The sequence below is a fragment of the Lates calcarifer genome, linkage group LG9, assembly GCF_001640805.2.
Source record: "Lates calcarifer isolate ASB-BC8 linkage group LG9, TLL_Latcal_v3, whole genome shotgun sequence".
Lineage (NCBI taxonomy): Eukaryota > Metazoa > Chordata > Actinopteri > Centropomidae > Lates > Lates calcarifer.
Window position 1 is genome coordinate 17,198,642 of NC_066841.1, and position 23,149 is coordinate 17,221,790.

General features: G+C 39.1%; 1 protein-coding gene across 1 annotated transcript; it reads right to left on the reverse strand.

Annotated features, from left to right (window-relative positions):
• Positions 1-477: 477 nt before the first annotated feature.
• Positions 478-22,560, reverse strand: tnpo1 (transportin 1). Its single transcript, XM_018675425.2, is given in 26 exon segments — positions 478-3,718; positions 3,855-3,994; positions 4,306-4,380; positions 4,472-4,571; positions 5,541-5,616; positions 7,534-7,629; positions 7,763-7,861; positions 7,948-8,035; positions 8,133-8,291; positions 8,527-8,598; positions 8,600-8,635; positions 8,751-8,837; positions 9,120-9,291; positions 9,467-9,692; positions 9,817-9,969; positions 10,200-10,368; positions 10,707-10,767; positions 11,075-11,193; positions 11,730-11,852; positions 12,570-12,651; positions 13,051-13,184; positions 18,441-18,547; positions 19,269-19,418; positions 20,131-20,206; positions 21,797-21,913; positions 22,055-22,560. Coding segments are annotated over 24 exon segments (2,673 nt in total). The 5' UTR covers positions 21,902-21,913; positions 22,055-22,560; the 3' UTR covers positions 478-3,718; positions 3,855-3,886.
• Positions 22,561-23,149: the final 589 nt, after the last annotated feature.

Here is a 23,149-nt window from a genome sequence, read left to right on the forward strand (position 1 = left end):
GGTGAAATGCGGCGTTCAATTGCATCGCGTAATTTCCTTTACTCATTCAGGTTGATGTGTTGCGGCAAAACTGCATGAGGATAAATGTGAATTCATTAAGAAATTAATGTTTAAAGCAAAAATGCGAAAAATGAATATGTGCGAGACTGCAGTAATATACAGACTGCCCATGATGCAGTATGAAATAATATACTTTCAGAGCAAATTCCAGCCAAATTGTGATCAAACATCGGGTAAAGTTCTCCCAAACCAAAAATTCAGGTTTCTTTTATGCATCAATTAGAATGTCTTCAGCTTTTGTTAATGATACCTTTTGAAATGTTAATTTACCACTATCTGGACTGATAAATGATAGGAGGGGCCACTGAGACAACAGTTACTTCTTCCTCTAATAAATTTCCTTGCATGTTAATGTTGTGCCGTTGCAGATGGAAAATGTCTACAACATGTAAGAAAATACAAGACAGAAACCCACAATAATGTAAACAATTTATTGGAACAATGTACAGATTCAAGCAATGGTAACCAGTCACACCCACTATATCATCTTACAAATATTACAAAATTACTACAGTACAATATAGATTCTTTGCATGATCCAAAATATTTGGTGGCCCCAAAAGTATTACTTTTTTAAATTCAGCAGCTTATTAAAAAAAACAAACTCAAACCATGTCTATCAAAATGATGTTTTTGCTTTTATTAGCAAAAAAGATGAAGGCAGATAGTCTAATCAAGTCTGAAGGCTAAATGAGAGTACAGGAGTTCTTTGATTAGACATTCCTCAGTATTGGTGGGTGCTTTATAAAATACAAATTTTCAATAAAGCTTCATAGAAAGTCAAACTTATCTTTGCAAACATCGTGTTTAACATTATGTTTGTAAGTTGTCAACCTATTTCTTTGCTTTTAAATTAGGCGTTACCTGTTTTTTTTTTAGATACAGTATACTGTAAATCTATTGCAAAACACCAACAAAACCTCAAAGTATTTGCTCTCAAGGCATTGTGTACAAGTTACACTGAATATTTATCGTAGTTTGGTAACAATCACTTTTGACAAAAAGTACATAAAGTATGTGCAAGTTACCATTTCCAAATTACTCTTACCCCCTGCGATGCAGTTGTAATCACATTTGACAGCTAGCTGTGTTGCACACATATCACACTATTATCAATTAACACCCATGGTTACCCATTTTGAATATGAAGGGAGAGTTTTACTAATCTTTAGTGGTTGAGAGATGGATAAAGGCGTACACATTGGGGAAACAATAAAAACAAGTAACACTGAATACAGACAACCTGAGGTTAACACATCGAAAACACATATTCAAGTAGAAACACAACTACAATGTATAGCAGCAGTCAAGTCAGAAATACAGCACAGCAGTGGTGGGGTTTGTTTCGTGTGTTTTATAGACCTACACTCTTACAATGAAAGAATAACAGGACTGTGTACACACGCCCCGATCAAGCCGTGATTACTCCATTTTTTTGCATGCCAAACAGCTGGAATGTGACAGACAAAATCACTTCAAAACACAAAATGATGTGGCACATACAAGTATTTGCCTCTGTATTCCATGATGCATTATATTCTGTATTCACCATTGTTTACCTCATTAATATTAAATCTAAGTGACCAGTTATATATTTCACATTGTGAAAGTTTATCTGAGACGCTAAACTACTTTTACAGCCTAATAACCCAATTGCATCAAGATAATTATTGCATTAAGTAAGTACATTTTTAGCAGCAATACTTTTATTAATGATCTATGTTAACACTAGGGTCATATTCTGAAGGGTTTGGCTGCGTCATTAATTTCAAGCACTTGCAATTTAAATTTTAAGTGCTTGTTATATGTGCATCGCAAAAGGTTAAAATACTGCAGTTATTACTCTGGCCAGCAGAGGAAAAATGACTGGCTGGGCATTTAAACAAAACAAAACAAAAAAAACAAAACAAACAAAAAAAAAAAACATAATAAAAATCTTCCTTTCTCTCCAACCCATCATGGAATACATTCAGCCTATTTGTAACTTAAACACTTACACACTTTATAAAATATAACAGCGCAAAAACAACCAGAGACAATAATGTTGTACTTTCACAGTATTTAAAACTATACATCCAGCTATGGGGTAAAAGTTTAGGGAGAACACTCCACCAAGATTTATGTGAAGTTTTAACTGTCCCAGTGTTGCAATACCTAAGTGGTTACTGTGTACTTTTAGTTGAAGCTCCCCTCCCTCCCTTAATCCCCTTCCCACTATATGTTGGGGTGTGAGGGGCCACCAACATGCAAGAGATGAAAGCATCCAAGTACCCCACAAAACACAACCACCCAAAACATTATACAGTCATCCTCAAGATCATGCTTTTAGCACAAGAAGCCAAACAACCAATAAGAAAACTTCAGTACATTTAGAAATAAAGATATTCAACACTGATTTGATGGATTGCATGGTTCTGACAGCCAAAGTCACTAAAGATCACTAAGACAGGATTCGTGTCATTGTGGTTTAAGTCCAAGAAACAAAAATAATGACAGACTCACAGGATGTTCACCTGTGTGCTTCTCCTCTGCTTTTCTTTCACGAGGCTCAGACAATATAAAGGATTGTAAGCATCTAAAGCTTTGATATGCTTGCTGATGAATGTCCATGTCACATTCACACCACAAGACCAAGATTCACTCCGACGTTACATCACAGCCAAGATTTTTACACATTTCCTAAATTCGGCGTGTAAACTCAGTCATGCTACATTACAGCTGATTGCCGTAATTCTCTGGTAGAGGAAACAAAACAAAAAGTACTGTAAATAGATAAATTACAAGGTCAAAGAAGAACCTTATTACAGGGCAATGACGGCTGTCAAACGCAACACACATCACTAATATTCTACAGCTTTTCACAACGATACAAGCATGCTACCTATTCCCAGAAAAGCTGCACTTAAAAGAAAATCTTGTGCTCTCCAGTGACATAATTAACAGCCTTTGCCCTGCTAAACAATAGGAAATTATCTGATTACTATATAGGTGATAACTTATTCTCCATGATATGCAGCGTTCTCCAGAGATGGATCCAATACGATGCATTTATCATGAGCTGCTATTCCTCAGCTTTAAGCTAGCCTTGTATTCAGAGAAAATATCTCTTAATGAACCTTCATCTTTACTCCATTTATTGAGAACAGTCTTCATTTCAACTGGTAGAGTTCTACCACATGCTATTTACCTGGCTGATCACAACTGTGGATCTGTTCTGAAGACCGTTTTCTGCACTAACCTTTCAATATGTGAAAACACCTAATTTAACCAAAATTAAAGAGCAAATGCTTTACAGAGTTTTGCAAAGTTTTTCTCCATATTTGCTTACATTTCATTTCAGAGGTTTGGTTGACAGCAAATAAAATGTTTGGGGAATAGAGAAAAAAAAAAGTGATAAATTTCATTATTTCTAAATTGAATTGAATAAATGAATTTTTCCTCCCATGATAAGGTTGTTCTGCCAGTCCCTTTCCCCCTGTGCCTGTGCATAGGGGCTCTGAGCACTGCAGCTACCACCTCCCTCCCACCCCGTCCACCAGGTCGGGGAGGGGTCGGCACCCCTTCCCTCCCCTCAGCAGGCAGACCCTTCCCCCCAATAAAGGGTAACATGTTCCCTGGGTAAAAGAGGTTCCCTATTTTGTCTCCCATAGTGAATGACCTGTGCAGAGAAAGAGAGGCCTCATTAGAAAGCAGGAAAATCCTACAGCAGCACTTCTTTTACGTTAAATACAGAAATCAGAAGATTTTTCAGTTGATTTTCGACAATAGCAAATGATATGACAGAGGAAACTGACCCCAGTGATGAGGCACACTGCTGTGGAAACAGTTACACCCCGTAAAAGGTTGCCAGCCGTTCCTTCAGTGGCATGGGGAACTGATCTGCGAATCGCCTCCAGTTCTCCTCTCCCACCTGGTTCTTGAACCCATGAAGGATCTGAAATTAAACACCAGGAGAAGTTCATACCAAGTTATAATGGAGAGCTGCCTTTCAAAATAGATCATGTACATGACAGCGTTATTATCAGTATCAAGTGTAGATCCTGCCAGTCCTGCATTTGGCCACTAGGGTGACTAAAATTAATAAATTAACAAATGATAAAAAGGCATGAGTGAATCTTCTCCGACTATGATGTGCTTTTCTTCCTGAATGCAAATTTTATTTTAAAAAATAAGATGAGTATACTTCCAATTTAATCTCTGTTAAATGTACTAATTAGTGTCTAAACAGTCATTTGTAGCTTTTACCTTGTAGAACATGTCTCTGAGATCATCCTTTGGATTTACCCAGGAGGCCACTGCGTCACAGAAGAATATAAAATCCTGTTCCAGAGAGGAGAGGTGAGGCAACATTTCAACTTCCAGAGCCGCTAACAACATAATGACCACTTTGCCGTCTTACTGCTGATCTCACCTGCACTACACCTCCTGGATTTACACTGATCATAGTGCAAATTCCTCTGAACGCAGAGTCTTTCTCCTCATTGTCTCTTATATTTCGTAGAGAGGTGCACCTGACAACAGGGACGGCCAAATTTAACATGAGACATATCAAGAAAGTCCTCAAGCAACAATTTTAGTGTGCCACATGAATGACTAATGCTAATATCTATATATGAATCAATACACTAATATATTATGTGAGAAATAAACAGATATTTCCATCCTGTTACAAATGTAATTTTAACGTGTTTTCTTATCATCAGCAATACTTGCCTTCCTTATCAGTAAATACATATTATACTCTATGTATATATATATATATCCAGTGAGGAGAAAAAACATTGTCTATCATGACCTGAGATAACAACAAGTCAAGCATGCACACAAAACAGATTAAAATAAAACAAATCAAACATTTTTTTTTACTTTTAACACAACTACTTTGAGCTCTTATAACTTCACTTTTAACTGAGCAGTGTGTTCAGCAAAACCTCATCTATAGCACCTTGAAAATAACATTACGTTTTGAAAGATTTGACTAGAGAAGGTTTGGGGTCACTTTGGGACAGGCACATGCAGCTGGGTGACTACTAAATGAGAAAGGGGTTGAGGAATGCTCTTTTGCAGCAAAGACTGCATCCTTTCTCTGTTGTTGAACCAGCAGGCATGTGACGTATCTGATCCCATGCATCTTTTAGGTTGTTAGCGACAGTTAACAATGACAAAAAACTAGAAATTAAATAAATTAATGTATAATACATGAAGGTGCTACTGAGGCAAAAAAACAAAAAAACAAATCACGAGTAGGACCTAAAAGAGGACAGGGTTAGTCACATGGTTGGCAATGATTACAAACTGATAAGAAAAAACAACAACAACAAAAAAGAAAACAACTGAAAAGACTTCTTTTGAGAAGGAAAGTGAGAAGTGAGGAGAGGAGGGGAGCAACAGGGGAGAAAAGGGAGCAACAGGAGACAGATGAGAAGATAGGAAGAGAGCAGAGAGAAGATGAATTAAATAAAAGATTGAATAATACACACCAGGGTCTTATAAACTGCTGTAGCATGGGTGCCACCTCTTGAGGACAAACGTAACCAAGACGACCAATTGTTATTGCTAAGGTAACGCAATCACGGTTACACACCACCAAACGCCAACCAAGACATGAGCAATGAGGAGGGGAGGAGAAAAATAAAGAAAAAACAAACAACTCAGAGACATAAATCAACAGAATCTGTGTATGATAATAAACAGAAGATTTCACTAGTGTTGATTATTACTGCCCCGTCAGTCAAGGGGGAGGAATGTAAAATATGACACTCTAAAAAAAACATACAACACGTTTAAGGGAGAACACATTGACAACTTTTGACAGGACATTCATAGAAAAAGGCAAACAATGGCATCTGCTTTCAGAAATCATATGGCTCAAACAGCTATTCAAATGTAGCATGAAACTGATCAAAATTCATTAGCTTGAGTTAAAATGCAGCTCTCAATGTTAAGACACAGGCTAGCTAAGGTGCAGCATGTGTATGTGACTGGCCTAAACAAGAGCAGTTCGCTGCAGTTTAGAGATTTCTCCCTTAAACTCACAAATGTTAATTTTCCATAAGAAACAGAAATGTTTTTTTTGTTCGTTTGAAAAGAAATGACAGATTACTCCAAGCCAACTACATGGAGGGAGACTAGTATCCAGCACAGCAGGTTCTTATGAGGCAGAGAGGAGGGAGGACCTAAGTTTAAAAGACACAAAACTATGCAACATTCTCATTAACAAACAGGCATTTATGAACAGTCCAATGACACATGCAGAAAGCAGATGGTATGCTCATTAGAGTAAAGTTCAGTGCAGGATCAGCTGATCAGAGACAAAAAGAAAAGTGCTGCCATGCACTCTTCAAGAATTTACTGCCACACCCACCTTTAACTGTGGTATTACGTGGCTGTCTATTTTTAAACCAAGTTCCACTGATACTGAAACTGATTATTTTAGGAATCTATAAGTCAAACATAGGATTAACATATGGCCGAAACATCTGATTTTGTTCATTAATTTGTATTGTTTTGGCTCAACTGTCGTGTTTTCAATTTTTTACATTGAAAACATGAAACAACTGGTGAAAATATTCACTGGTCAGATGCAAACATTAATAAATTTGTACAAAACTAAACTTGGCATGACACAGTTGTTACAATTATCATGTATCCTGCATCAAACATTGGCCATTCTTAACAACATTTAACATCTATTGGCAGATATGCATCCACATTTAAAGAACAGTAAATAAAAGCAACAAATAAACTGACAGCAAACAAACAGGAACACATCTACAGAGTCCCTCGTTTCTCTTTTATTTTGGCAGGTTACACTTCACCCTTGCATGCATCTTTTTGGCAACATGGTCTCTGACTCATCGCATTATAGTTTCCAATTCAACTAGTAGAAACAAGAGCAAAGTGTAACCTTTTTTAAAGAATGCTCTAGGCTAGGTGTCCTAAATTTAGTCAGTTTAAATGTTCTCTAAATCATTCATGACTAGTTATTGTTTAAATGTCCAGTAAATATGTCTGAGGTCTTAACTATGTGAGGCAGTGAGCTCACCTATCTATCTCACACACTGCCTACACTTTGCAGTTTGTTACAATATTCTGCCTCATCTGATGGTGCAGAGTCAGTCTACATAAGTTAAATCCAAGACTGGGCACTTACATGGCTCGCTCGATTCAAGATTGTTAAGAATTTCACACCCGGGCTTATTTCTCCCCAGGGTTTCATTTGTTTTTATCCTCGCTTGCAGAACACGCTGCCAGGTTGCAAATCAGTAGCTGAAATGTTTTACATACTTTGGTGAAACCAGCGAAACCTGTAAGGCTCATGGCTTGGGAAGGGTTTCTGGACAGAGATTAAAGGGCAGGACAGGCACCCTAATGAGTGTGGTGAATCCTGGCTGAATGGACCTGAGTGTAAGAGCACCTCCCTGTGTGTGTGGCGACCTGGCTGGCTGGCTCAGCACTGCCACCGAGTGGTACCTGTGTTCTCCAGTAGAGTCTTTGGGGTATTGGGCCTGTTAATGATCTCCACCAGCTGGTGCAGCACCATGGCAATATACGGCTGCATTTCAGGCCCTATGGGTGTAGGAGGAATAAGAAAAGATGGACAGGAAACTGTTGACTGTTGACTCGGGTGACTGTATTTTCACAAGACAATATGTAGTGTAAATAAAATATTGTAAGAAAGTGTTAAAAGTGAAGCACTCACCCATTTGTATAGATATCTCTCCAATTGCCCATGTTGCATTGTTGCACACTGATATTAACTCTGGGTTTAAATTTGTACCCAGTATGGGCATAAAATCAGCTGGAAGAAGAAAAGTGTGTCAACTTAGCAAGAGACTAACAACTTATTGTCAAACAGTGTTTCAGAGTCAACTGCTCAGAACATACCGATGCATGGTTTGACGTGCTGGAAACAAGCCTTGGTCAGGTCCCCCAGCAGAGCAAACGAACTCTGACGTACTTCCGGCATTTTATCCTGAGCAGGTGGAGAGAACAACAAAAGGTGAACAATGCAAGTGACTTTGTCACTTAATCACATAAGTGACATGTTACACACTCGGACGGCTCTTCACCTGCATACACTGGTACATGAGGGTGAGGATGTTGCTACGAGCAACTAGCTGTTCAATGGTGCCGCCCAAACCCTCAGCCAGTCCACTGAGAAGATCCAAAGCCACGATCATGAAATCTTTGTCAGGGGCCTCGTACTGGTCTGGCTGTGACTGGTGAAGCTACAAGAGTGAAGGACAATAGAAAAGAAGGAAAGAGTTAAAATCTAATTAATCTGATTAACTACTGGATAATCAAATTCTAATCTTCTACTACATTTCCTACTAGCTGTTGTGGTGTACACTATTTCGGAGATCCAGGGGTTTAAATGTTCCACTTTTATATGTGCAGATAATAATAAAGAGTAGATTGAGAGGGTGTAGGTGTGTATACATCTGAGGGTCGTGCATCTCTCACCATGGCCTGGGCGAGGGTCTTCTGAACCAGGTTGACACAGCGTTGGTACACAGGCTCACAGTAGGGCAGGAAAGCCACTCTGCAGGGCAGTAGCTACTGACGAGAGACACTGAAGAGAGCAGACAGGGGGAGGATACAATCAGTGACGTTTCCGTCTGCTGTTTTCATCACAGAACTAAACTAACATGACTGATACGGGCAGTAACTGCATATTGGAAACTCACTTCTAATAGAGGAAAGAGATCTTTGTCTTCATCTTTCAGCTGGTTCCATTTCTGGATTAGTGGAGGCATCAACATCTGGATGTACTCCTAATAAATAATACAGATTAAAATGAGTCAAAAAATGAGTGAGGATAACAATCACAGACATTAATGTGTTTACCCATAAATTCAAACAAATAAATCCAGTAAGTATGGGGGATTTGTTGCTTGTTTACCTTCTGGGTATGGTGTCTTTAAGTATAACGTCTGAGAGTACACTTATCACTACTACCACTACAAATGAGGAAGAAGGAATAAATAGTATGTGCTAACTTTACATTCACATAGCATAGTGAAGTGAAACCGTGTCTACATGTCTGCTCTGCATACCGGTTTATTCAGATGGTGTCCCACTGAGTCTGCCAGCGTTCCTATGGCGTCGTAAAGAATAAGCAGATTTTTGTGCTGGTACTTGCTGAAAGCAAACACCAGCGTGTCCAGGATGAATGCCAGGTAGGGCACCAGCTCTGTGCAAGCCTCCTCCTCCAAAGTGGCAAAGGCACTGGTCAGAAGAGATTAAAATGGGAGAGGGAGGAAAACATTGTACAGCAAGAAATGAGTAACTGTAACCTCTCAACAGCATTAAGAAATCTGGATGGATCTCAACACGCAAGAGGACAAATGCAAATGTGTGGGTCTCACTAATCCAAATGTAAAGTAGGGTTCCTATTTCTTACCTGCAAGCAGCCTCCTGCACACGCTTGTTGCTATCCAGAATACGTTTGAGCAGCTCCGTCATTAGGGGCTTTAGGTAAATATCTGGGGGCTGGCTGACAACCCAGTGGGCGTAGCGGCTCAGTGTCCAGCAGGTGATTGAGCGTACCAGGGCCTTCTTGTCAGACAAACACTGGATGAGATGGGGAATGAGCTCAGGCAAGTATGGGATCATGCCCTGCATACAGCCTGGAGACAGGAGTAAGAACAATTTCAACTCTAGCCACCACCTCCTCTGATTCCATATTCTGATGGGGACCTTACTCCCTATGGTTTGTCCCCACTTTTTTCTTCTTTTTCCTTCTCTTCTTACCTTCAGCTATAGCCCCCAGCACAAGGATGCCAGACTCTTTAACTACCCACTCTGGATGGAAGAGTAGCTCTTTGAGCAGGGGCAGAATGTGCAGCAGCAGATCGTCCCTGAACACATTGGCCAACACGTCCAAAGCTGCTGCTGAACACTTACCTAATGTTTAGAGAAAAGGAAAGAAAAACATACACACAAACACAGAAGCGTGCGGACAAACATCATACAGACATCACAGGTACAGTGCACACAAACACAAAACAAGTCATCAATACACTATTGTTTCCTGGCTCTCAGTAAAGAGAAAGGGAGATCATTTTTATCAATAAGGAAATAAAAGTTGGAGGGATATATATAGACAGTTCCATGTGCACAGGCACTGAACTCACGCAGGTTCCAGTCAGAGATAGTGTCATCGTCATCCAGCTCATCATCCTCATCTTCCTCTTCCTCTATCCCATCACCTTCATGCTGCTGGGCAACTGTGCGCGATCGGTGGAAGCGTGGTCTGATGTCTTGCTCGTTGTCTGGAATGGCCTCGTCTTCCTCGATGTCACCCTGATGACGAATGTACAGGAGGAAAGAGATGTATGTTGCCACTACTTTAGCTTTAAAATAACTTAATGGTGGCTGGGCTACAACACTGCATTATATGAATATGAAAAAACATTCACAATCACCAAGAAAGTTCAGTTTGAATATAATCAGATTTTCATAGTGGTCATGTTTATAATTACACCATCTACAAATGTTTGTGGTAAAATGTATGAAACTCATGTATTTGTACACAACACAGTTACACAAACTACTTAATTGAACTGCATGTCATCCTGAGTCATGGGGCAATTCATCATCTTACCCATGACAGGTACAAATATTAGGCTGTATAAACTGACCTTGAGCAGGATGATGTCAATCTCAGAGTACTTCATTCCGTTGACAAGCACCGGAGTGAGCCTGGAGTGGAAACCACGGGAAAAATGATGAGAACAAAGGGCAAGGATAGGTCGGAGCCCACGAGCAATCACTCACATCTGATTCCTGTTGTGGGCACAGTGTAATGTGACAGTGTGGTGATAGATGCTACAGCTGAGGTCAATGGCCAGGGTTCTTAATCAGCCGCTCTGAGATGAGGAGGAAGAATATCAACCTCTGACAAGGTCTTCACTGACTTACTGTCAAGGTTGCGATGAATCAGCAGCTTTCAATATTAGCACTAGAGTGTCATTCTGTGTATTGTATGTATGAGTGTGTGTATTCTTACTGGGAGAGGTGCCCACACAGCACTTCTTTGCACACTGGCTGCTCCGCCAGAGTAAGCCAGAACTCACAGGCCTCCAAGGCTACATTTTCATCTTGGTCCTGAGTCCTCTGTAGCATGTACTGAGATAAAAGTAAGAAAAATGTAATATATATTATGTTGTTATTCATAAAACTGCAGAATATCTGTACCACAAGTACAACATTTGTCCACAGACTACATCAGGAGTGCATAGTTTCATTTTCAAAGTTTTTAGCAAATTTTATTCAGACAGGGTTATATAGTATACTGGTTGAGGACTATTTTGAGCTGTGGATTTAGTGAGCAAGCAAGTATTTATAGTACCAGAATAGTGTTTATGGGATCTACTCAAACTACAGTGCACATGATCATGGTAATGAAAGAGCATGTCATCCAGTGCAATGATACGGCTCAGTGTCAGCGTCAGTGTTTAATAGGTTTTAGGGGTCTATGGCACAGCAACATATGTTAGTAGGATCAATTCATTATTATTGGTTTTGGTCTTTTCTGAGAGTTGTTGACAATAAGAAAAATATCAAAATATTCTAAATAAAGAAATAAAATCTGGCTTATCCTTCACATTACATATATTCATTCTTCTCCTTTACCCCAGCATTTAACCAAGCTTTACACTCACCTCTATGATGTTATGCATGTGTGGCAGGAGACGGTCCAGGCGAACTTCCAGCAGCATGACTAGAGCTCTGCACACGTTCTTCCTCACTTCTGGTTCCTCATCTGTTGCCAGTGCAAACAGGTTCTACAGGAGGACAGAAAAACACGAGGGTCAAATGTCTTAAGTGTATGTGAAAGTATTATTACTACTACGACTACACGACTACAACTACTACTAACAACAACAACAATATCAATAATAATAATATAAGAAGAAGAATAATATAACAGTTATGAACTGTTTTTCTGCATAAATATGGGTGGGACAAAGTCAATACAGTAATCTATCCTATTATATTCTCTTATGCTATTAATACACTAGTACTAATCTTGTGCCAAAGTATAATTAAGTGTTTCTGAATGGACACTGTATTTTGCATTACTTTTTATAGCAGTTTACAGCAGCAGTTGTCATTTGTCATTACTGCAGACATCTTATCTCTGTACCTGTACTGCATCTTTACATTTGCCACTTTATTATTGCTTGACATTTAAAGGTTGGGCCATGTTTGCATTTTGCTATTAAAATCACCAAAACTCTAAATGTTTTGTTACAATTTTTGTTACAATATTTCAACACAGATTCAAGCAATGAACAAATATAACCTAATAAACTATGTGCTAACCATAATGACTAAAGCTTGGAACAGACACTGAGTGTCAGTATAAGGCAACAAGCTGAGAGCTAAACCACAGACAACCCCTCTGTGCAGTTAGCTATTATTTGTGGAGGCAGAAGGAGGAAGAGCAGTATGTCTACATGTTAAATTATGTAAAGGCAATGCATAACAGTCAGACTTGCCTCAATGAAAGGGTCGATGTGAAGCATGAGAGCCTGAGTCCTGCTGATGATGAACTGATTGACGCAGGCAATGGCATGAGACCTGCAACACAATAACAACCACTTAAGAGTCACACAAACGTGTTTACATCACATGTTCAACACTATGAATGCAGCCTCTGTCTTCTTCTTTGCTCCATCCCCACTAAATATGAAGAACTCTTTTCTACAGTAAACAGACATTATGCATATACTGTCTAAGTGCAATCAAATGCATTTGCTGCGTAAAACATACTCACTAGTAGATAATTAATTTATGAGTTAAGATCTGATCTGAACTGATAATCATGCAACATGAGTGCACAATTATAGAGTTTGCGGACATTTTAAAGGCAGGGCGAGGCAATTAACCTTCATTGGATCGCAATAAGTTTATCATACATGGTTTGACAGTTAACATTATAGTTTATAAAAATTTTAAGTAGAAGTAGAAGCTTAATACCTAATCTTAGGACTGCTGTGCTTGAAAAACTGTAAGAACTTGGGGATCATGATGTTAAGAGGACGATCCAGCATGTCACTGTCCAGGATCTCAGCAGAGTCTTCACAGATTTTCTGCAGGGCTCCAAACGCTCCCTGAGGGACAAGGTAAAAACAAAAGAAAAAGCACCAATGAGAATTCAACTGTCCTGACAAATTGTATGACCACCTGGCAGTTATACCCCAGCTACTAATGAATGGCGTTAGTGATTCTTAAAGTGAGAGTTTTCTTACATGAAGTGCCCAAAAAATTGTGGAGGTTTCAATAGGATTTAGGGTTTCTGTTTACCTTTATTGTTTTGTGCTTACATACTGCTGTAGTCTAAACATTCATCCATCCATCCATCCATCCATCCATTATCTTTACCATTTTTCATTTAAGGGTTGTGTGGGACTGGAGCCAATCCCAGCTGACAGTGGATGAGAGTCAGGAGACAGGTCACCAGTTTATCACAGGGGCTGACACATACAGACAAACAACCACTCACATTCACACCTACAGACAATTTAGAGTCATCAATTAACCTAACCTCGGTGTCTTTGGACTGTGGGAGACAGCCAGAGAACCCAGAGGAAACCCATGAAGGCACAGGGAGAAGTTCACACAGAGAAGCTGTGGGTGAACCGGGTTCGAAACCAGAACCTTTTTGATGTAAGGTGACAATGCTATCCATGCTGCCCCCATTCTAATCATATTTTCAATATATGTACTATTTATATTTGCTCTGTAATAAACATATGTCATATAAGCATTTACATAAGAAATCCATAGGTCATATAGGGGATCTTGAAAATATGTTCAGCCTGCTCATCCACTCCTGCTCTAATAACCTTCAAGCAGTCCGACTTATCCAAACACACACACACATACACACACACACACACACACACACACACACACACCTCTCTTTCTTAATACTAGCTGCTCGACAGATGGTTAGTATGCATGCTCACGATATGCTGCAGATTCCACTGTCTCTGACAAAAATGCAGTCTGAGAAGCAGATACAAGAAACAGCACAGTACTGACACCGACGCTGTCTGAAATGTGTTTCCATGGAAACCGTTCCCATGTCAGCATTCCTTTCTGGTGACAGATAGAGAACGGTCTCGAAAAAAAATGTGGAGGGGGGGATGAAATAAGATGAGGAAGGTTATGGCTGGGAATGTGTCAAGGTGACAAACAGGAGGAGACTTAGTACAATTAAGGTGAATAAAACCATTTCCCCTCTTAAGTATAGAGTGTTCACTGACACCTTGCAGGGGAGCAGTTGTCTTAAAATTAACAAGAAAATAAAATCACTGTTTCAGAGCCAGCACAGGTGATTTCACGATGGAGTTTTGGGATTACAAAAATGCATATGGGACGTGCTTGTGCTGAGGCTCTGAAACAAAAACAGTATCAGTATTTTTCCTGTGACAAAGCTATGTGAACAATAATAACAATAATACTCATGAACACAAATAATGCCAGTTTAGGCTGACAGAATATTTTTTAAGCAAAACTGACTGAAACAATCACATTCCAGCTAAATTGTGAAAATGTGCTGCCATTCTCTGGCTTATATCACTGTATACTGAATATTTTTGGGTTGTGGGCAAAATAATACAGCATCTGATATTTTGTAGATACAAAATTATTCACTGAGGAAAAAAATCAAGATTAATTGATAATAAAAACAATTTTAGCCACAGGACAATGTGGAAATAATATGTGGCAGCCTTAAAATTCTGCAAATAATACAAGAGCATCTAGTCTTTCATATCAAACAGACTGCTATAATAGTTACTTTGTTTTGTGGAATTAATGAGTGAATAATGACAGTTCCTCCCATGTGAAAACATGAGGAGCAGGACACAGGACTGCTCCCACTCAAGTCAAAATGCAATATAGCGTTAGTGTGCGCGTGTGTCAACAGAGAAGGGCAAAGAAATGGGAGTGGCCTTCAAGCATTCCAGTGACGCTCAAGAGTCTGAGGTGTAATCCTCCCTTCAAGTCCTGCTATGGATGGTCATTAAAGTCGAGAATGTAAGTCATGCAGATGAAAGCGAGCCAGGGCAAAGAGAAGATTGCATTTAGTCAACTAAAACCAAACAGCTCCTTCAGACTCCTGCTCTGGAGACTTGAATTATATTACAGTTCACATGAGCACTGAGGTGACAAAGCATTTTCATACGTGATCATTTATCCTCTAGAGCAGCATCAAACTTGACCCTCACAACACCATCACATCGCACTTCCCAACTGCCATTAATCAAAACAGCAAAACTGCTCTCAGGCAAAACCTATATAAAGCCATCCACCAACATAGCACTTGGCATCCAACACACCTGCTCATGTCTTTTTATAGTATGCAGAGAGGGGTTCAGTGTGGTGGCACAGGGGGGCTCTTCCTACAACTGCTGATCTTTGACCACAAACAAGACAGGACTTACGGTCCAGCTGCCCCGATGTTAGCAAAGCAATGAAGTGATGTTGTTTTGCGTGTAATCTCTTAAATATATTGCTGAAATGAAATACCTCAAATTAGCAAATTGCTCAAAGCTAACAGCTACACACCACCATTATACCATGTATCCCAACCTCTTTTTCTGCCCATGGCTGAGTGTGAGAATGTTGAGCACTCATAGTGAGAATAATTCAGAGTGAGGAGGATCAGCTTGCATGTATATACTATAAATCCATAACACAGAGGACATTTAAACTGATCAAAAGGCCTGAGACCAAAGTGTATTAACACGTTTATCATTGCTTAGATTACAAAATCCATACAGCTCTGGAACTGTAGCCCGGCAGCCAACAAAAATATTCCAATAATGGATATCAAAGTCCTGGTGGCTGTAATGGTGTGGTTTATTTAGGGGTCTCTATAGCAACAGTCAACACCTTCAATAATTTGTTTGGCATGACATGAGTATTTGCTGTGCCTGGTACATTAACAAGGTCTGCTGTAGAGTTGGCAGTATTCCTCCTGGTTTATGCATCAGCCAACTCTGACATTTTGTTTAGCTTATAACCAACTATAATTACTTCACAAAGCCTTACACAGAGAGTTATTTTCCACAGTTAATAACATGTAGTATAGTTAACTAGAAATAACATCATCATGTGAGACCAAATAGAGGCAATGATTTCAAAATTAGGGTTTGACAATGTAAGGGTTAGAATGAGGGTTATTATGTAAAATGGCACCTGTTTACTTTTATTACTGCATATCCACAGAGGCAGGACTCAGCTGCCTTTGAGATTCAGTGAACATAAAAATTCAGTTTCAAACCAGAATGGAGACAGAAATCTCAGCATCTACAACCTTATGTTTTTCTATGTGAAGAAAAAACATAAATCACTAAAAATAAACCAAAAAAGACATTTATTGTCCCTGTAACTCTAATTTAATAATAAAGTGTCACCTCTCATAATAATTTAAGTATTATTATAATATATATTATATAATATATAGTAATATATTTATTGCCATCATCTTTACACTGACAACATTTAGTACAAACAGCTGTGGCACTGCAAAAAACCTTTGCTGCTCACTATCTCTGCAATGTTTATTATAAACATGCCAGACACAAATTTTAAACTTCATAATAAATAGTCAAATATATTAAAGCCTTTTAAATACATTTTTGCACCTTTAACCACAAGATTAGAAGACACTTTCTTTCATCCAGCACCAACTTAACCATCTTCAACATCAGATGCTAAGAAGCTTTCCAGAGTCCAAGCTGCTTTTCAAAAACATAGTGAGTCTTATGAGGAGTTGCTACATTTGGTCGCTGTTCAGTGTTAAGCCTCGCACACACATACACTTCAGGATCCTCTGCAGTAAATAGCTGACCTAAATCTTAGCTTCTGAATGAGCTTCATAGGAGGGGCGGGCTGTGGCGCTACAAGGAGAGCCATTTCTTCTCTGCCATGGCACTTCTTTAAATTTCAAATAATCATATGGACATTCCTGCACTAAGCAGTGATGGGTAATCCTTTTCAAATGCCCTTCAACATTGCTGACAGTTTAACATGCTACTTAATTTGTACGTGCTCTCCAATGTAAGGTATCCACCTTCCCCGTAGCGGCTGATGTCACAGGCACATTCGGCTGACAGCATATTAATGACCAGGGGGTTTATGTGAGTGTGAGCATGGGTGCGGTACCATTACACAGATCAACTGATCCAGCATCCTCTACAAGCTACTGCATTGTAATTTTAGTTCTTGCTGCAATGGAGCATTTATCTACCATTTCACTGTGGTAACTGTAGAAGAGCTGATATCATCAACAACTAATGACATTAAGCATTTCTACTGGATGCATTCAAGAATTGATGATATACTGTGAAGCAACCAGGCAAAGTAAAGATATTTATCAAAATACAAAGAACTGAGTAATGATGGACTTCAGAGAAAAGAGAGAAAGAGAGAAAGAGAGAGAGAGAGAGAGAGAGAGAGAGAGAGAGAGAGAGAGAGAGAGAGCGACTTGCAGTATAGGACAGAACAACCCTGTTGTTTTTACTAATACGCACATAAAAAGCTATTCTGGGTGATGTGCGCTGAGGCAGAAAATGGGGTCATATGGTTTTCTGGTAAAAAGGATAGAAAGAGAATAAATGATTCCATGTTGAATAATCTGTAGTTGTGGCTGGAGCTCCAGCTGTGAGGCTGCCTTTGGCTCATCTGGCCAGCAGGATGCTATCCAGATACTGCTTTATAGCTGACCCAGCTCCCCTCCTCCCTTTCCACAATGAATAAATAAACAAATCAACAGACATGCAGCACTGTGCACCTAAACAACCATATGACGTATGATAACAAATATGCATACATTTAATATCTGCCTCGCTCTCCCTCCCTTATACAAACATATACACACTCATACATACAGCTATGGAAAAGAGCTGAGACACATTTTTTCTTATTTCTTATGAGCCAACTGTGCACTTGACGTCAAGATGAGGAATTTAGAGGAACAACCGCAATATTAAAAATCTCTGATCAACTGTTTCCACAAACACATAAATTACGGTGTCCCTAAAGGTGCTGCCATATAGATACTTGTATTTAATTTTTTAATCTAATGCTTGATAATTTAACTGTTTAGAGGCATCATAACACTACAAACACGTTGATTTGATTTGCACATAAAACATACATATTGAAATATGAGGGTGTTATAGTGTAAAAGACATAAACAAGCACTGTCTGTGACAGGAAACCTTTTCTGTCATTAGTATAGTGTAGTGTCTACAGAATACTGCCACATACACTAGGCTCTGACTGATGAGCAGAAAAATCAGATCCTATAGTCAGAAGATCCCACGTTCATCTCTTTGTGTTTTTATCCTCACCTCACATGTGTTGTAGTCCTCAGAATCCAGCAGCAGGCAGAGTTTAGGCAGAAGCTCCGGCCAATTTTGTAGCTCTCCTTTGGAGGCAATCGTGGTGATGAGGATACCTGTTACGGGAAGGAGTTACTATTAGTTACACTGGTGTGACAAAAGTACAAAGAATACACAGACATTGGTGCATTATACACGGTCTCAAACTAATCCAAAAATCTGATGCTTTCTAGAAAGCAATGAACTGCAATTTCTTTCATTGGTGTACTCACTTTTCTTTAACCTGCTTTGGCTAAGTCACCTACAACAAACACGGCCAATGTTTTGACATTTCTGAAATAACTGGTGTGAAGCTCTTGTAATTTGCTGTAGGTTCAATTAGAGCTGGATGATATGTTCCTATTGATAATTAGCACAATAAATGTCAGAACATTCTGGGGAACGTTTCATAAATTTGAGGTAGCAAAATAATTATATTAACCTAACTTGCACAATGCATACCTCTATTCCTGCGATGTGATTGGCAGTTTGTGATTCATTTTATGCATGCTATCTAAGCATGGGAATTAATTACATCAAACATTTATCAACCAAGGTTCAATATGCCAGTATGCTGTACCTGGAAATAAGCAGATCTACACCAGGAACTAAACAGGACAAATAATTAAAAGTAAAAAACTGCCTTTCACAGCCCTGCACTGCAGTACTAGGGTGGATATTCTTCTTTAGAGGATATAGACAAGCAAGCTATAGCAGCATTTATGATGAGTGATGATTTGCTCAAGGATCTTAAAGCAAGAGTTCACATTAAGTGGATCCAGAAAAGATGGAACTTACCCACAGTGGCCCGGATAAGGGGAGAAGAGTCTCCAATGTTTTGGAGGCACTCGCTCTTGATGAAATCAGACACACCATTAGGGAAGTTCTGATAGTGGGCTTTCACATTGTTCTTCAGTATCAGCCCACTCAGGGACCGCGTCGGTTCATCTTAAGAGAGTGGAGAAAAGACAAATGAATGAGTGAAATAACTCTTTGGTTGAGCAAACACACACTGGTGAACTCACAGCAAAGGTTACAGCGTTTTGAAGGTTGGTGACTCACTCATTAATTCTTCACAGGATGTTACTGCCTTCACATTCCTTTTAATTAAACCCAGCATGATGTGCGCAAGCAAACCTCTTTTAATTGTGTGAAACATGCAAAGTGCTAAACTAGGCCTTGAAAAATAAGAACAAGAGTACTAATCAGTAAATGCTGGACAGATTCAAGTGCTATTGTATGAATTACTGCTAATATATTTTTCATAACAAACTGATGGTTACCCTTTTGGACTTGTTCATCTTTTTGTTTCTGAATATTTTTGGTTTGCTGCTTCTGAACTATGTGCATAGTCCAATAGCATCCTAAAATGTCTTAACACCACTTAACATTTGGGTCATCTACTGTGCAGACAGTCAAGCCAAGAGTTGAGTGATGCCAGGAATTAGGTTTAAAATTAGAGTGACCCATATTCTGAGTGCCACATCATCTGTGGCAAAGATACCATCAGGTCAGCGGAGTCATGGCTAGAGAGACCTGTCACTGAGCAGTTACATAAAAATGACATGTCTGACGTTCACAGTGTCCACTACCATCAGATGATCTAGAAACATGGTACATACACAACAAAACAACATAGTGAGACAGACAGAGAGCTTACCTTCTGATTTTAACTTCGTCAAGACAAATATTAAATAGTTGTTGAAGTCTGGATACTGGTTCAGCTGCTCAAGTCTCTGAGGAAAGTGGTTGAGGAAAACAAGGTGCTAACCATACATGTTAAAAGAATATGAGCACATTACCACTGCAATCTGTAACATAGCAATGGCAAATAATGGCAAAAACAGATTTAAGAAATGTAGAAAGAGCAGGTGTTTATGTGGTCAAGTGGTGGTGTAATGTAACAGTATAATGGCATGCGTGTGATGGGGGTGGGTGTGTGTTTATAGAGGGTCATAAATATGTCATTTGATGTGACTGAATATTGTACCTAGCCAGCCAGATGGCATATTTAGGGCTATAGCAGTGGCTCATCTACGAGTTAATGATGCACTGTATGTGACGTGTTACATAAGAAATCATTTCAGAAATCACCAGCATGCAACCAGATAAAAAACATAAGGCCCAGCAGCATGGAGCAGTGGGTAATAATTGCTCTCTAATGCAAAAGTATGTGGTGTACAAAACACTATAGCACATTTGCATCTAACAATAGCAGTGCACAAGCTACATGGCAGATTTATAATTCAATTTCCATGCTACATCACTATGGCTACTAAACCACATTATCTTCCAGCCAGCTTTTATTCCTGCGTTTTCCAGCCCCACTGTATTTCATTTCACTGTATTTCATTTCATGTCTTGCTCACCAATTAATCCAGTTGAGGGGTTGTCGTAACTGTGTGTAAGACATGTTTGATTTTAATGATTAGAATGTGATACAAATCCTAGTGGTCCTCCATAAAGTTTAGATGTAGCAAATGTGGTGGTGTAATGGTTTAATACCAACCAAGTTGCAGTTTTGTCAGACAATTTGAGGAAATACATTTTATTCAGCTTTCAACCATAATCTATTCTGTCTAGTCTACATAAAATTACAAAGACGTGTGCAGATCCTTTGTTGTTTGGTTTTTATTTTCCTGTCACCAGAAGACCGTATATTTTAGATGCTGGTGTGTTCACAGTAGTTAGCAATTCCATACCTCTCATGATTTTTAAATGTATATTCATTTCAGTATTACACCACAGCATGTCATAATTTAGGATGATATATACCAATAGGCAGTCACAAATTGAATATATGGATGCATTTCTGTCCACGTTAATACAGGTATTATTATGTTATTATAACAATATACGTGATAATATTTCATCAATTATCTGTTTGCGTTTCTGTTCATATTTCATACGTTAAACTATAGCTAATAATGCAGACTATAAATAAACTAAATTCAACACTTTGTCCAGTGTTATTTGATGGTTAGGTTGTGGATGATATTATGTAGAGGCGTTGCAGGAATTAGCTGTTGACTTCATATTTTCAAGCCTACATGCGACGTTTACTTGTGGAGTAGTAAAATGTGGTATTAACCGAACAAAATAGAAACATGTCTACTGGTACAAACGCCCAGACATTCAGCACGGCAAGGCTAGCTTTGGTAATAGCTAGCGGAGCTTATTAGAGACAAAAAGCACCAACCGGTCAGCACCTGCGTACCTGCTTATAACGGTAACCACCCGGCTAGTGTTAGCTATCGCTAGCCTGTTGAGTCAGACAGTATGAAACACCAATAAGTAGGAAATGCGTCTGGCTTTGGAAAGGATACTTGCTGGACGGATCTCTGTGTGGACGTATCTGGCGACTGAGACTCTTTGAGCAGCTGTAAAATTTGTTGAAGTCCTTGCTCGTCTGGCTTCCACTCACACTCCATCTTGCTCTGATGCTGTTGCGGATAAAGGAGTAACATTCAGCTAACACAGAGGATTTGTCATCAAACGAGCAGTATTCCCGAGCAGTAAGAAAAAATGTAAACGTTACTATAGGTGGAGGCTTAAGCAATAGTAAGATATAGAAAGGCTTTTACCTCTTTGGACTGACGTACTCGAGTGTGGCTGACTTTCTGTTGAATATTGACCGTCTGTCTGGGTTTTCAGACATGGGCCTGTTACAGCAGGAACATCCGTTTTCGCAACAAGCTGAAAAAGCTGCGGGCCATACAGAGTCGCGTCGCATATAACCGGCTGCCTCGTCAGCTGACACACGACTGACGGGTCTTAGTGCCGGACTGTCTCTGGCTAAATAGGTTCACAAATCACTCTACTGCTTTTATCTGACACCGAGCTACACATCCAAAGGGCTTTGGCATGGGCTCACTTTTAAACTCCTCTATGGCAGAGATGTTGTGGCCGTGAGAAAGGGGCGAAAGATTAGGAAACATTTGGAAAGCAGCTCAAAAACATGGCAAATTTCCGACAGCACTGAAGGCAGCATGGCGCGCCTGAAGGCCCCAAGATGTCGCTGTTGTACCCAACACTTTCAGGAAATGTAAAACGGCGACATTTAGCGGTTGGTTATGTTATTTCTATTGCACGAAAACAAGGTAAGTACAAAAAAATAATTGTAAAAAAAAATATATTGTTTTGTTGTAAATTTGAAAAACAAAGGACCACAAAAGAGAGTGCATAAAACACACCCATCATACTTAAATTCTCTACATGTAGCATACAACAATTTCATACATGTTCAATTGTCATTACTCTGAATTTTATCCCACTAATAGTAGGGCATTACCTCATTCTTGATAGCTGAAAGGGGGAGATACTAATCTAAAATATCTCTGAATACATTAGACATTATTACATTACTTTATTACTTTGTTGTAACACTGTTATATTAACGTGTTCTAAATAATTAATCTATCATTGGAAAAGAAATGTAATGTAGTCTAATGATAGTAGCTACTTTCCCATCTTAACCTCAGTTTTATTATGTAAATTCAACATAATGTAATAGTGTAATCAAAATTATTGAAATTGCGTTAAAAATGATACATAATGATGTTTTGTTTTTGTTTTTTTTTCTCGCAGCAGATAATTAGAGACACTTGGCAGACAGCCAATGGAAACTCAGGGCCCTATTCTTAACTGCAAGCGCAGTGACGAGCGCACTCACCGCTCAG